Raw genomic sequence first — 13,629 nt, forward strand, 5'->3', positions numbered from 1 at the left:
TTTTTTTATTGTCCAAAGTTTATTAAATCAGTGAAGAATAATTAGCGAATTTTTCAACTATTAGCTCGATGAGCAAAATATGAATACAAACGTTTAGATAGTCTTGAAAAGCAGCTGAATGAAATGTTTGCATCAAGTTACTGTTTATGCAAAGTTCTTTTACTGGTCTTAATTACTCATGCAACAAAAAAAAAAGCTGACACATTACAGCAGTGCCACTTGACTATGACTGACCAGTGAACCAGCATAGTGTTAGAATTACTTTTAAATGCTGTACTTTTGGGCCACCACCACTCCTTGCGTAATCTCTCGGAATGACACCCATGCAGCTGCCGCTGTGAAATAACCATCATTAATTGGCAGAAATTGCCCGCAGCAGGTGTGTTGTAATAGCGCATTACTGGGTATCCTAATTGTCCCGAGAGTTGTCTGTCTACAATTTTTAGGTGCCATAACTCAAACATCAACACCATGGCAACAGCTTGCCGTTTCTGTCTTTAGCAGCTGACGCCTTTGATGTCACTTGGCCATGACCTTCCGCTCCTGGCTGGCAACGTGACTGGCATGGTCGGTGGTGGTGGCAGCAACAGGAGTTCCCTCAGCTCTGAAGGATTCTGTGAAAATGAAGACGTGGCAGGCGACTTTCTGCTCCCTGCAGTGGCACCTGGCATATCCGGAGTGCGAGAGACAGCAGCAGCTTGCAGCAGCAGTGCAGGCACGCCGAAAGATAGCACCACCCTGACCCCTTCTGGAGTTAGTGATCCAGAAGGGGCTGCTGCCCTGGGGGAGAAGTCTTCTTCGCCTGAAGATGCTGACTCGGACTGGTCAGGTACCCGGGAAGGTACTCACCAAGTCCCAGATGGGTAAGTGAATTGAGCCCGGTGGGCCTGATCGTGCGGTTTAGTATGTCCTCTGGAAGAGGTAGGCATGTTGGATGAACAGTGCTAATATAAGTGCATTCAAACACCGTTATACAGTAAACCCTCGTTAAGGGGAGATGCTCCTCGAAAACACTTTTTCTTTAATATTGAACCTAAGGTTATGAAACATTGGCCATTTATAGAGTTTTTAATGCTGATTCCAAATATGTTTTTACTTTTCACATATCTTTATTAGTTTTTGTGTAGAAGTGTCTGCAAAAGCACAATATAGGGCCTTTTGTGCACACTTTTTTGATAATGAAATGCATGTTTAGACCAGCTTGCAATAGCTCATTATGTTGCTTTGGTAATATAGTATGTCGAAAGCTACTTCAAATTTATTCATTTTATCCTATAATTGTAAAAAAAATTCAGGAACACCAATGTGTATATTTTGGGCACCATGTGTCAACATTCTGAATTTTGTTAAAAAAAAGTTCAAGAGATTTTTTATAACCAGGTAGATAACAACATTCTACACACTTTGAAGAGGCTGTGCGCAAAATTTCATCCAAATCTGACCACTGAAAGTACTCAAAATTTGTTGCACAAAATGTAAAAAATGCTGAAAACTACGAATGGAGAAAATTGCATTTGAAAGTTTCAAACATCTGTATTTTTTCATAAACACAACAAAAGCACATGAAACTTCTTGCCACTGCTTTCATGGCCGCACCATGAACTTTCTTGCCGATAGCAGCAAAGTTCTTGTGGTGTAATGGGTTCGGCAGGTCAAGAATTGCACAAAATCGCGACAGCTGTTCGTGTCCGATGCCAATCGCGCGCGCAGCCACCACCACCTTCACATTGACGGCGAAGCTGTCGCGAGAGCTTCCACTCCGATAGTCCCGATTTCCACTGGCGCTATCTGCAAGTCCACCGGGCACAACGCGTGCACAGCAGACAGCACTGATGCTAGGCACTCGCTACTTTCACAGTGCAGCTCAAGAAAGGCCGAAATCCCCTTTCGCTTTTCCACCGGTTCGCGTACCGCAAGGGTACAGGTGCGGCACGTAGGGCAAGCAGCACCGCTTACCAGCACCGTAAGCGTGCTAATCTCGCATATCGCAACACTCTTAGAATATCGATGACCGCATGCTGCCCTATCTTCCTTGAAGAGTCCAATCTTCACCTCCGAGGTGCTCACAAAGTTCACCGCGGCATCGATCTCGTCCGAGTGCACGTTGGCCTGGTTAGGACTAGCTTGCGTCTCCCGCTGCAGTTTTCCGGTGAGGTCCGCGACGGCGTCCTCGGTACGGGTTCTTCGACCGAGACTTTCGAGCTCGGAAGTTGCGCTTTTGCGTGTCGTTCATCGCGAACTCAACAAATGCTAAAAGGCCGCTGAAAAGAACTAGCAGAGCACGATGTAGCGCGATCCAAACGCTGCACAAAACGAAAGCAGGAGGTAGGCTTCGCCACAGCGTCGTATCAGTCTAGGCCAATGACGGCCTCTCTAGAGCACCACGTGACTTAAAAGGTCCAGTAGGGACGCTCGAAGCGTGCGCGGAAAACGTTTTTTTTATTATTTGCAGCCGAGATACGAAACTGCGAGAGATGCTATCTACAAGAGAAAGGCTTGCTCAACCTCTCCCAGCAAACGGCAATGGCGGGCGACGCGGCGTTCTCGAAGTATAGGCGCACGAAAATTGACGATTTGCGCGGAAAATAGCACTTTCTCGAGCCACCGTGGTTGAATAAAATGGACTTTTTACTAACTTCACGATCGAATTTTGCCTTGATCTTTTAGAAAGTTGTAGCTAAATGTTCAAAGATAATTTTACAGGCAAAAACTCAAAACTGAAAAATTACTCGGAAAACTCGCTTTTTCGACGCGCATCTCCCCTTAATTCTGCCTTCGAGAAGTCAGAAAAAATGTCTGAATTAACCAAAAGTTCAAATTGTCAAATGGGCCTAAAAAAAACACCCAAAAGCTGTTTGTGTCAGTCATCATCATCATCAGCCAGAAACTCGTTACCCACTGCAAGGCGAAGGCCTCTCCCATACTCCTCCAATTAACCTGGTCCTGTGCTAGCTGCATCGACTTGACCCCAGCAAACTTCTTAACCTCATCCGCCCACCTAACTTTCTGCCACCTTCTGCTACGCTTTCTTTCCCTTGGAATCCAATTTGTTACCCTAAGCGATCATCTGTTGTCATGTCTTCGCACTGCATGTCCTGCCCATGCTCATTTCTTCTTTATTTCCACTAGATTGTTACTTGTCAGTAACTCAACTCATTTCTCTGACCCACTCTGTGCGCTTTCTATCTCTTAATGTTACCCCTACCATTTTTCATTCCATAGCCCTCTGCGTTGCCTTCAACCTAAGTAGAGCCTTTTTCGTTAGCCTCCACGTTTCAGCCCCATAGGTGAGTACAGGTAGGATGCAACTGTTGTATACTTTCCTCTGAGCAATACCGGTAAGCTGCTAGTCAGGATCTGTAAATACTTGCCAAATGCGCTCCATCCCAACCTTATTCTTCCGGGTTTTACCCTTTCATAGTCTGGATCTGCGGTTACTACCTGTCCTAAGTTTACATACTGTTCACATACACCTTCCAGTGCTTCGCTACCTATTGTGAAGTGCTGTTCTTTTACAGTAATTTTATTTAATGAATGCCTGTATGATTGTTGTCTGCATTGAGATGAAACCCAAGTGAGAACTGCGGTTTTTCCTGGTTTGTTCAAGTGGTTTACTTTGCGCACATTGTCGGGAACGTTGAAGTGGTGCTTAAAATCATAGAACCTCCGCTGCCTTTTCTGCAGTGCGAGACAGCTGCAGTGGTGCCTCTACACAAAACAGCCCCGTCGCATTTTGGCGATGCTTCACTGCACGGTTCACATGTTAAAACATAGTAACTCAGCCAATGCCGCATGCATGTGCAGGGAGTCATTCCTTTTTGAACTTTAGTTTCATTCCAGTCCTTTAAGGTAGATGAAACCAAAACTAGGGAGTTTTTTTTCCCCTCATGGGTTATATGAGGGGTAAGTAAGACGAGCCCTGTTTCACCATCATCGAAGGCCAGCGGCGGTGGGCCATGTTGGCTTTGCCACCTCTCCATGACACCAGATGAAACTGGCTGCATGTTGCATATTGTCATGTTCTGCTGCAAGTGCGAGCCTGCACGTCTTAGCAGTATGCGTGCGCACACCGTCTGAGGGGGAAGTGAGGTTGTCAGGTGGATGGGTATGTTGACCTTTTCAGTTCTTTTACCAAGCTTTTTATGGGAATAATTAAATGCGATAATCGCAGCACGGCTCCCATTGTGGGCAGGCATCATGCTGCACATGGCAGCAGTTTTGGAAGATTGCACCATTTTATGAAAGATGCGTCAGCTGCGTCTGTTCTGGCTGGCTGTTGTCCGAGATTGGAGGTTTGGCACCAAGTTTGGAGACTTGTAATTAATACATTACTTTTTTTAAAGGGAAAGCCTTTGTAGGCTCATGGAGCGAAATCTCTTGCACGAGATCACGTAGATTAGTTCTTGTCTAACGTTCCTGCCACCTGCAATGCCGCACATGAACGTGCAGCAAGAAACGCCACGTGACAAGAGCGAGGGTGTACCGTCCAAACTCGCACTTGCCGGAGAAAGTGTGACAGATACTACGCCTTTCCTTTCCTGTAAACCAATTATAATTATATGTAGCACTGCAACGAACGCAGATTAGAGACACTGTGAAAGGCAAATGATAGGAGAGGACGGGTAGGCTTTCGCCATTCTCCTGGTAAGAGACTTCTAACAAACCACTGAAGTAGGTATATATATATATATATTTTTTCCAAACAGTAACGTCCTGGGTAATTCATATCCTAGGTAGTATCATGCATTTACTCTGTAGGGGGCCTGTCATTTTGCCAGGTGGCTCTGCAACTTACCCGTTACAACACCAAACTTATCAACTTCCACACACGACATGAAGGCACTGATGTAGCTCAAGAAGATCATCACTACAGTCGAACCCTCTGATCAGCTGCAAGATCAGTTAGCCTTGGTGACCCTGGCCTAGGACATTCCTAACGCTTAATGCAATGCGTTAAATAAAGCTGTTTCCTCCTCCTTCAGTCGAACCCGGATATATCGAATTTTGGTTATATCGAACTCACAAAACATCCCCTTGAAAATCCCATGTAAAAGTATAGGAAAACCGCGTCATACATCAAACTCAATTTCGCCGGTCGTTTGATATATCGAACTCCGCACCACGCACCTGGAAAGTGTGCCTTCCCCAAAGCTGATCGCATCACCCTCGGTCGTTTGCCGCGTGACACTTTCAAGCCACGCGCGGGAGGAATGATAGGGGACAGTTCGGTGACTGCTGGTTTGGGCAGCGCCGTGCCCATTCCCCAAAGGCGCGCGCATCTGCAGTTATTCTTTCCCGCGCGCCAGCACATGATGTTTGCAAGCCATGTGCGTGGGTGTGCCCATTCTTTTGCCGAGCTATCTCTCTCCTTCCTTTCTCCCGGCCTTCGTTCGCAGTAGCACGCGCTACGCATTCACCAAGCCAGCTCAGCCCGTTTTCAGACAGACGTCGGACGCTTTCTCCAGCGTGTGTTGCGAACCCTCTGCGCGCGGCGGCTGACGTGGCTATAGAGCCTATGGACGTTGAGAAGCAGCACATCTCTCTCTCTTTCTCTTTTTTTTTTTTCTTTTTTTTTTTGCGAGAGTCATTCATTCTTATCGATGTGCTGTACGCGCCGCGTAGCGTAGGATATTACTGTTGCAGACGTTAAGAAGCGGGAGTTTTTTTTTTTGTTTGTTTGTTTGTTTGTTTTTTGCGGGAGTCGTTTATTCTTGTACGTATGAATCAACGAAAGCACGCAGTCAGCTGCGATCATGACGCCTGCCCCAAGCGCAGCATGATAAATCGAACCAGGCTTGTGCAATCAAGCCATCACGGGCACTCAGCCAAGTTCGCTCCTCGCCACTGCAGGAGCTATCTATCAAGATAAACCCGCTGTGACATTATCACTGCCCAGCATCTTGGAGCACTGCCAAGAAATGAGCTGTGGATAAGACGACCAAAACGGAGTGGAGCGCGCCATCAACATGCAAGCGAAAACTCTTGTCATTGCCGCCTTTCTGCCGCCGCGGTGACACAGAAACCTTGTTTTGAGCTGCCGCCTACCGCAGTGGCTCGAGCGGCGAGAGAGACGCAGTTCCAACAAGTTGGAAATTTTTCGCTCTGTCGCTGCCGCTCGTTGCTGAGATCGCTCAATCTCTTACATGTGACCGAGCTGACCTTCACGGTTTTTAGTTTTTTCCAAATTCTCAGGTGCAAAAGTGAAGGGTGGGTTCATTATGCGAGTGGGTTGATTGCACAGGAAATACTGTATCGTTTTCTCGCATCGTAAGTGCCGTCACTAGCCGATTTCTGTATATCGAATTATCGATATATCAAACTATTTCACGGTCCTTCGAGTTCGATATATCCGGGTTCGACTGTACTGCTGAGGTGTTTTGTAGTGTCAGAAGGGAAAGTATCTGGACCATGTAGGCTTCTATGGAGGAAAAATAAGAGGGCAGCAATAATGACACACAAGCACATACGAGACCTGGCACTCTTTTTTTGTCCTTGCTTTCCTTGCACTTTTTTGCTGTATATGTAATTAACTGGATTAAAGTTCAGCACAAGGTACATCTAAGCTCTTATTGTAAAAGCGCTCATCAATGCAACCAGAAAAGTAGCAGGTTTCGCTCTCTTGCTTAAATTCTGCACAGAATGTACTCTAAGGCTGGGCGCAACATGTCCAGATTCCGGAAGCTCAGTGAAAGGGCTGAAAGGGTCTGTGAAGCAGTTTTTGGCTTCACGCATAGAATATATTTTGATAACGATGCATTGGGGGAACAGCCATCCCTGTTGCTTATTACTGTCATACGAAATCTGTAAGTTACAGCTTAGACAAAAAGCTTTTTCTTTTTTTACCTTAGTTATACTTATTTCGTTTCATACATTACCATCCCTGTATGCAGCACTTCCATGCCTGTGTTTGGCTTGCCAGCCTTTGTACACAGTGTAAACGTTCAGCATCGCAGCGACCATTTGAAATCCACAAAACTTTCCTTGTGAAGGTCAGGTTGTTTTAACGATTGGACGCTTGCGCAGTAATGCAACTCGTAGATTAGAAAATATGGTATCTGTGCAGTGGCAAGTTTTTTTTTAAGTCGCTGAAAAGAAGGCTGTCAGGTTTCAGGTCTGATATCTTTTATGCTGCCGTGAAAACATGAAAGGATATTGTTTACTCAATCACATATTTATACTGGCGTTAAGCAGTTCGCCTCGTGCTTCTTTTGAGAGCTTGGTGGGATGTGGTGTTATCACTGCATTGCTGTAATAGTAAAAGCCCTGCTTTGTGTAAACATTTTGATGCATTGTGACAGTGCTCCCGTAGGTTAGTTTTGCAGAGCTTAGTTGTGGCGTATCTCATTTCTCACATGTTGCTCCCAAGCGTTTTTCCTATTTGTTGTTACAGCTTTACACAGCAGCTTTGTTTTTCCTCTAGGAATTGCAACGTCGACGTGAGAAGCGACGATCGAGTAACTGCTGGAGAAGAGTACCATATCTATTACTTCAGCTCACAAGGAAAGGCCACAAATGTCGATAAAAGCAGGGACCTGAGGCTTCCGGACGAGGACTGCTTGCCTGTCCAAATCAAAAAGATTGAAGATCCGTTCGAGGTAAGTTGTTTTCTTACATTATGGGCGGAAACTTGTTTATTTGCAGGGCATTTAATTTAGGCATGGAACAACGGTCCAGAAAAGGTGCTGCTTCGTTCAATTCATTATAATCGCGAAACTTGAGGGATGGCTACTGCTTGTTTCTGGATAAAGGGAACTGTGCAAAAATGCTGCTTCTTTTGACCATTCAAAACTTTCCTTCCCAACAGATCCTCTTTGCTCGTGCGGAGGCACTTCATGCCCATGGTCACACCCAGGAGGCTAGCAAGCTGGCGGTGCGGTTGGCACATGAACTGTTGGCTCATCCACCCAGTTTAGAAGTAGAAGGATTGGTGGCATCGGCTCAGCCGGGGAAAACAACAGGCAATCGTCGCGGTCGTCGGTTCAACCCAGCCTGGCACCAGGTTTGTGCCTATGTGTGAGGATACGTCAAAACCCAGGATGGCCTGTGTGGTAGCAATTTTTACGTGGTGATGAAGCGGTAATAGTTCAAAATAGTGCCTGTTGAATTTTCTGTTGTGAGGAACATCAGTCAATTTCGGACAAGTTGCAATAGGATTTGAAACGACAGTGAACCTCGCCACACTCACATTGGTGAGATGTTTTCGAGGGCTTTTCGACGTGTACTGTTAAAGTTCTTTTTGTTATTATATTTGAGGTATGTGAGTGTGTATTCTGCATAGACTGCCTTGCTTCACACGGCGTCTGGGAGCCATATTCGCCGTAACATAGGTTTGAAAGCATACAGTTGGAGGTATGTACGTCTTTGTTTGGAATCTTGCAAGCTGGTCTCCATCCTGATTACCACATGGATGCTGTGCGCAACAAGAAATTGTTTGACAAAACTTGGAACGCTGTACAACAAATGGTTGCACCTTAGTTTTGATACAAATATCAGGGAAACTAAATATATCCCGGATTTGGCTGTATATAGACTAACAACAGTATAGGATGGTCAGAAGGGACAGCAGCCTCTGTTGGGGATGGGTCTGCATTAGGGTGTGCAAATATTAAAATTTAATACAAATTGAATGCGAACATGGGGGGGGGGGGGGGGGAATTGTCTTCAAATACTGATGATCTTATCTGTGAAAAAAGAATGAAAATTAAAAATCAGTTCAGTTCAGTTCAGGCGTTCAGTCGTGTCCGACTCTTCGTGACCCTATGGACCATGTCACGCCACGCTTTCCGGTCTCTCACTATCTTCTTAACATCACATAGCTTCATCTGCAATGCCTCGAGAATGCCATCTAACCATCGCGTTCGCTGCCCACCCCTTCTCCGGCGACCCTCAACCTTTCCCAACATCAAATCTTTCTCCAGCGACTCCTCTCTTCTCATCAGATGACCAAAGTAGCTGAGCTTTAACTTTAGAATTTGACCCTCCAATGAGCAGTCAGGGTTTATGGTCGACAATATCGACTGATTTGATCTTCTGGCAGTCCAAGGAACTCTTAAGAGTCTTCGCCAGCACCACAATTCAAACGCGTCAATTCTTCGGCGGTCAGCCTTTTTCACAGTCCAACTCTCGCATCCATACATCACAACTGGAAAGACCATAGCACGGGTTATACGGATCTTGGTTGGCAGACTAATGTCTCTGCTCTTTACTAGGCGGTCAAGGCTAACCATTGCTCTCTTTCCCAGAAGCAGGCGTCTCCTAATTTCATGGCTGCAGTCTCCTTCCGAGGTAAACTTGGCGCCCAAGAACAGAAAATCTGTCACAGCTTCCACTTCTTGTCCATTGATGCTCCAGGACTTGATAGGGCAAGACGCCATGATCTTCGTCTTTTTAATGTTCAGTTTAAGCCCAAACTTCTCACTCTCTTCTTGTACGCGCATCAGAAGTCTCTTGAGTTCCACTTCACTTTCTGCCATTAAAGTGGTATCATCCGCATATCTAAGGTTGTTGATACGTTTTCCAGCAATCTTCACTCCAGCTGAAGACTCATCCAGGCCGGCCTTCCTCATGATGCACTCTGCATATAGGTTAAATAGGCAGGGCGACAGTATGCAGCCTTGCCTCACCCCTTTCTCAACCGGAAACCAATCAGTAAGACCATGCCCAGTTCTGACTGTGGCCTCTTGCCCTTCATAAAGGTTCCTGAGGAGACAGATGAGGTGAATTGGAACTCCCATCTCTTGGAGAGCTTGCCACAATCTGCTGTGATCTACGCAGTCAAACGCTTTCGCATAAGAAAATTAAAAATAGCCTACATTATTCATCTTGCTTATTTCAAAATTCATGTGGTGTTTGCAAATAAAAATTGTGAATGCCCTACTAAAAAATCTAATATACATTTATAGAGGATTCTATATACTGATTTTTTTTAATAAAATACATAGACCTGCATAAAACTGGGTGGAGTTTTTAAAACAATATATAGATCTGCATAAAACTGGGTGGAGCTGTCATATTGTTGCTGACAAGTAAACTTGTTAATTCGGCCTTTTAAGGGACCAGAAAAATGTGAGTTACCCGAAAGCTCGAATTATCAAGTAGGCTTGAAAAAACTGCCAAAACCCCGTTTGCACCAAAGTAATTTTATCTGAAGAACATCTGCACGATGGTTGTCTGCACTAGACATGAAAAAACTGAAGTGAAAAAGACGTTTTTTCCTGGCTTCGTTAAGTGCTTCGCTAAGTGCTCGATTTGCACACACAGTCCAGAAGGCCCTCTTTTCAAAAGGTTAAGTCTGCGTTCACAAAACTGCCCCTTCGCATTTTGAGGATGCTTCACTGCAGAATCTATGCGGTCAAGCATTGCAGTGATGTGGGCAGTGCAGTGAAACAGCGGGGAATTCAAAAATTTTCTGTCTATTCGGTAGTTTTCAAATGTTCGAAAGTTTCGAATGCGACAGGCAGCAATTGTAATGGCAATAGCGCTTCACTTCCTAGCCGCACACAATGTCCCTTCATGCATTTCACCATGCCTGTCCATTTTTGGCACTTGTGCCGAGTTCTTTGCATATTGTTTTATCAACTGTTCAGACAAATTTTCGTGGTAAACATCTTCTGGGTGGTCAGTGAGCAATCGTTGTATTATACAGTTGAACCCTGATATATCGAATTTTGGTTATATCGAACTCGCTGAATATCCCCTTGAAAATTCTATGTAAAAGTATAGGAAAGCCGCTTCATATATCGAACTCAATTTCGCCGGTCATTCGATATATCGAACTCCGCACCACGCACTGGAAAGTGTGCCTTCCCCAAAGATGATCGCATCACCCTCGGCTGTTTGCTGTGTGACTTTTTCAAGCCACGCGCGGAAGGAATGAGAGGGGACAGCGGCGACGGCTGGTCTAGGGTAGCGTCGCGCTCATTCCCCAAAGGCGCGCGCATCTGCGGTTATCGTTTCCCGCTTGCCAGCACGTGACGTTTGCAAGCCATGTGCGTGAATGAACCAGAGAGAACCGATGGGAACGAGAGAGGAAAAACGCGATAGAGCGAAGCATTCTTTTGCCGAGCTATCTCTCTCCTTCCTCTCTCCCGGCCTTCGTTCGCAGTAGCACGCGCTACGCATGCGCCAAGCCAGCTCAGCCCGTTTTCAGACAGAACGTCGGACGCTTTCTCCAGCGTGTGTTGGGAACCCTCTGCGCGCGAAGACTGACGTGGCTATGGCACCTGCGGACGTTATAAAGCGGCAAATCTCTCTTTTTTCCGAGAGTCGTCCATTCTTATCGCTGTGCTGTACGCCCGGCGTAGCGCAAGATATGGCAGCTGCGAACATTAAGATCTCTCTCTCTCTCGCTCTGCCTCTTTTTTTTTTTTTTGCTGGAGGAGTTGTTTACCCTTGCCTGTATGAATCAACGAAAGCACGCGGTCAGCTGCGATCATGACACTGGTTTTTAGCATTTTTTGCTTCAAACAGCATTTAACTATCACGCTTTCCAATGATTTTGCCGAAGTGGACTACGCCCGCCCCAAGCGCGGCGTGATAAATTGAACCAGGCTTGTGCAATCAAGCCATCAAGGGCACTCTGCCAAGATCGCTCCCCGCCACCGCAGGAGCTATCAAAAGATAAACACGCAGCATCTTGGCACGCTGCCAAGAAATGAGCTGTGGATGCGACAGCCGAAACGGAGTGACGCGCGCCATCCACATGCAAGCAAAAGCGCTCGCAATTTCTGCCGCCGTCGTGACAGAGAAACCTTGTTATGAGCTGCCGCGGTGGCTCTAGAGGGACGCAGTTCCAACAAGTTGGAAATTTTTCGCTCTGTCGCTGCCGCTCGTCGCTGAGATCGCTCAATCGCTTGCATGTGAGCGAGCTGGCCTTAACGGTTTTTTTTTTTTTTTTTTCCAAATTCTCGGGTGCAAAAGTGAAGGGTGGGTTCATTATGCGAATGGGTTGATTACACGACAAATACTGTATCATTTTCTCGCATCGTAAGTGCCGTCATAAGCCCGATTTCTGTATATCGAATTATTTCGCGATCTTCTTCGAGTTCGATATATCCAGGTTCGACTGTATGTGCCGCTGATAATTGTTTTTTGTTGTTAATGGTGTTGGGGGGGGGGTTGTTTGCATAGGTGCAATGGGGAAACTGATAAATCCCAAGAATTTGATCTTTATAAGCGATATATCGTTATATCTGGTATCGTTATAAGTGTATTGCACTGTATTGGACGCAAAAATTTGTTGTTTTGTGTTGGAAAGCAAAAATAAACATTCGCGTAAAAGTGTTGCCCCCATGCAGAAGCTATTTAAAAAGTGGCGTAATCTAGCATGGCCATATCAGCGTCCTTTGCACTGTTTAGATACTATTCTCTTTCCGGTTCTGTGTCGTCATTACTTACATCGCCTGCAGGAATGAGCAGATTTACGATTTCTTGGTCGGTCAGTTCAGGTGCCTCGGTGTCACAACCAAGTGGTCCTCGGCAGTGGCGAAGTTCTCAAAAGCAACATTGGCAAGCGCCAGTTGATGCGATGACAAGGCTAACTGCGCTTCCAATAGTTCTTCATGGCATGTTCACGCTTTCTTGTGGGTGTCTTCAATTGGCAGTTCAATCTTCTGCTCCCACTGCTCTCTCCTAAAGGTCTTCATTTGCGTTGCAACAGAAACTGCTTCGTGTTTCTGCGTTTCCATTTTGTGTGACGCAATAAACGCACTCACTGACTGCAACGCGCATGCACAGGTCAGACTGATGGTAGGGGTGCGTGCCATGACGAGGGGATCTTTCGATCATGTGCCAGTCACATGCCTGTCAGCCGTTGGTGCTAGTTATAACTGCTTTGTTATAACAGATTTTGAATTTTTGTTTTGGTATGCAGGATAGGACTCCCATAGAAATAAAACTTAGGCCAGCCAAACTTTGCTTTTACTTCATTTTATTCAATAATTCACTATGTCAGTGTTCATTATAACAAGGTTCAACTGTATTTGTTCTGCAGTCTGCCCCTTCCCTCAATACCTTCACATCATTTTCGTTATACCCAAGGAGCCTGTTGTTGCGCGTTGCAGTGAGATGCTGCCGGACTTCACAAGGGCTCGGACAGATTTCATGCCTTGCGCCTTACATTCTTATAGTACGGAGACTACTTTCACGGCCAGTGGGCTGCTTCTTGTACCACCATGCCATGTAACCATGGTGTGAATATTTGGAAGCAAATTTGCTGGCAACTAGCGGGTTGCCTAAGCATGGTTAATTGAAGCCCACTGTATAATGCTACCTTCTTTGCATTAGGTAAGGCACACAACTGAGTTAATTTTGTACCAACTGGAGGTTATCTCTAGGCCTTATGTAAGCATTATACTGAGGTGTTTGTTGAGCATGCTTGAAAGAGCACTGCAGTTGAGATCAAAGAAAATCAACACATTCTTGTGTGTTGTACGCGGTCATAATTGTAAATGTCTGCCCATTGCAAACGAGTACTGCAGTGAATTGAAGGTGGAAGCTTGTAGCATTTTCATAATTATTCATAATTAGCTTTTACATTGCCCATCTTATCATTTTTAGAAGAATTTCTTTTTTTTGGTAGGCATTTGTCTGATTTTGCTTTTTTGTTTATGGGTTGTTTTGGCATAGATG

The 13,629-nt window shown here is 45.5% G+C and overlaps 1 protein-coding gene across 5 annotated transcripts in view; it reads left to right on the forward strand.

Annotated features, from left to right (window-relative positions):
* Dora (zinc finger SWIM domain-containing dorado) overlaps positions 1 to 13,629 on the forward strand; it is a 130,539-nt gene that overhangs the window by 54,124 nt on the left and 62,786 nt on the right. For 3 of the 5 annotated variants that reach the window (XM_084588407.1, XM_084588409.1, XM_084588411.1), the window contains exons 11-13: positions 502 to 863; positions 7,421 to 7,595; positions 7,805 to 7,999. In XM_084588407.1, coding sequence (XP_084444533.1) covers positions 502 to 863; positions 7,421 to 7,595; positions 7,805 to 7,999 — 732 coding nt within the window. The remainder of the gene's footprint in view (positions 1 to 501; positions 864 to 7,420; positions 7,596 to 7,804; positions 8,000 to 13,629) is intronic. The other 2 variants (XM_084588408.1, XM_084588410.1) reach the window with 1 other exon arrangement.

The sequence above is a fragment of the Amblyomma maculatum genome, chromosome 1 (assembly GCF_055883805.1).
Source record: "Amblyomma maculatum isolate TAMU_Amacu chromosome 1, ASM5588380v1, whole genome shotgun sequence".
NCBI classification, from domain to species: domain Eukaryota; kingdom Metazoa; phylum Arthropoda; class Arachnida; order Ixodida; family Ixodidae; genus Amblyomma; species Amblyomma maculatum.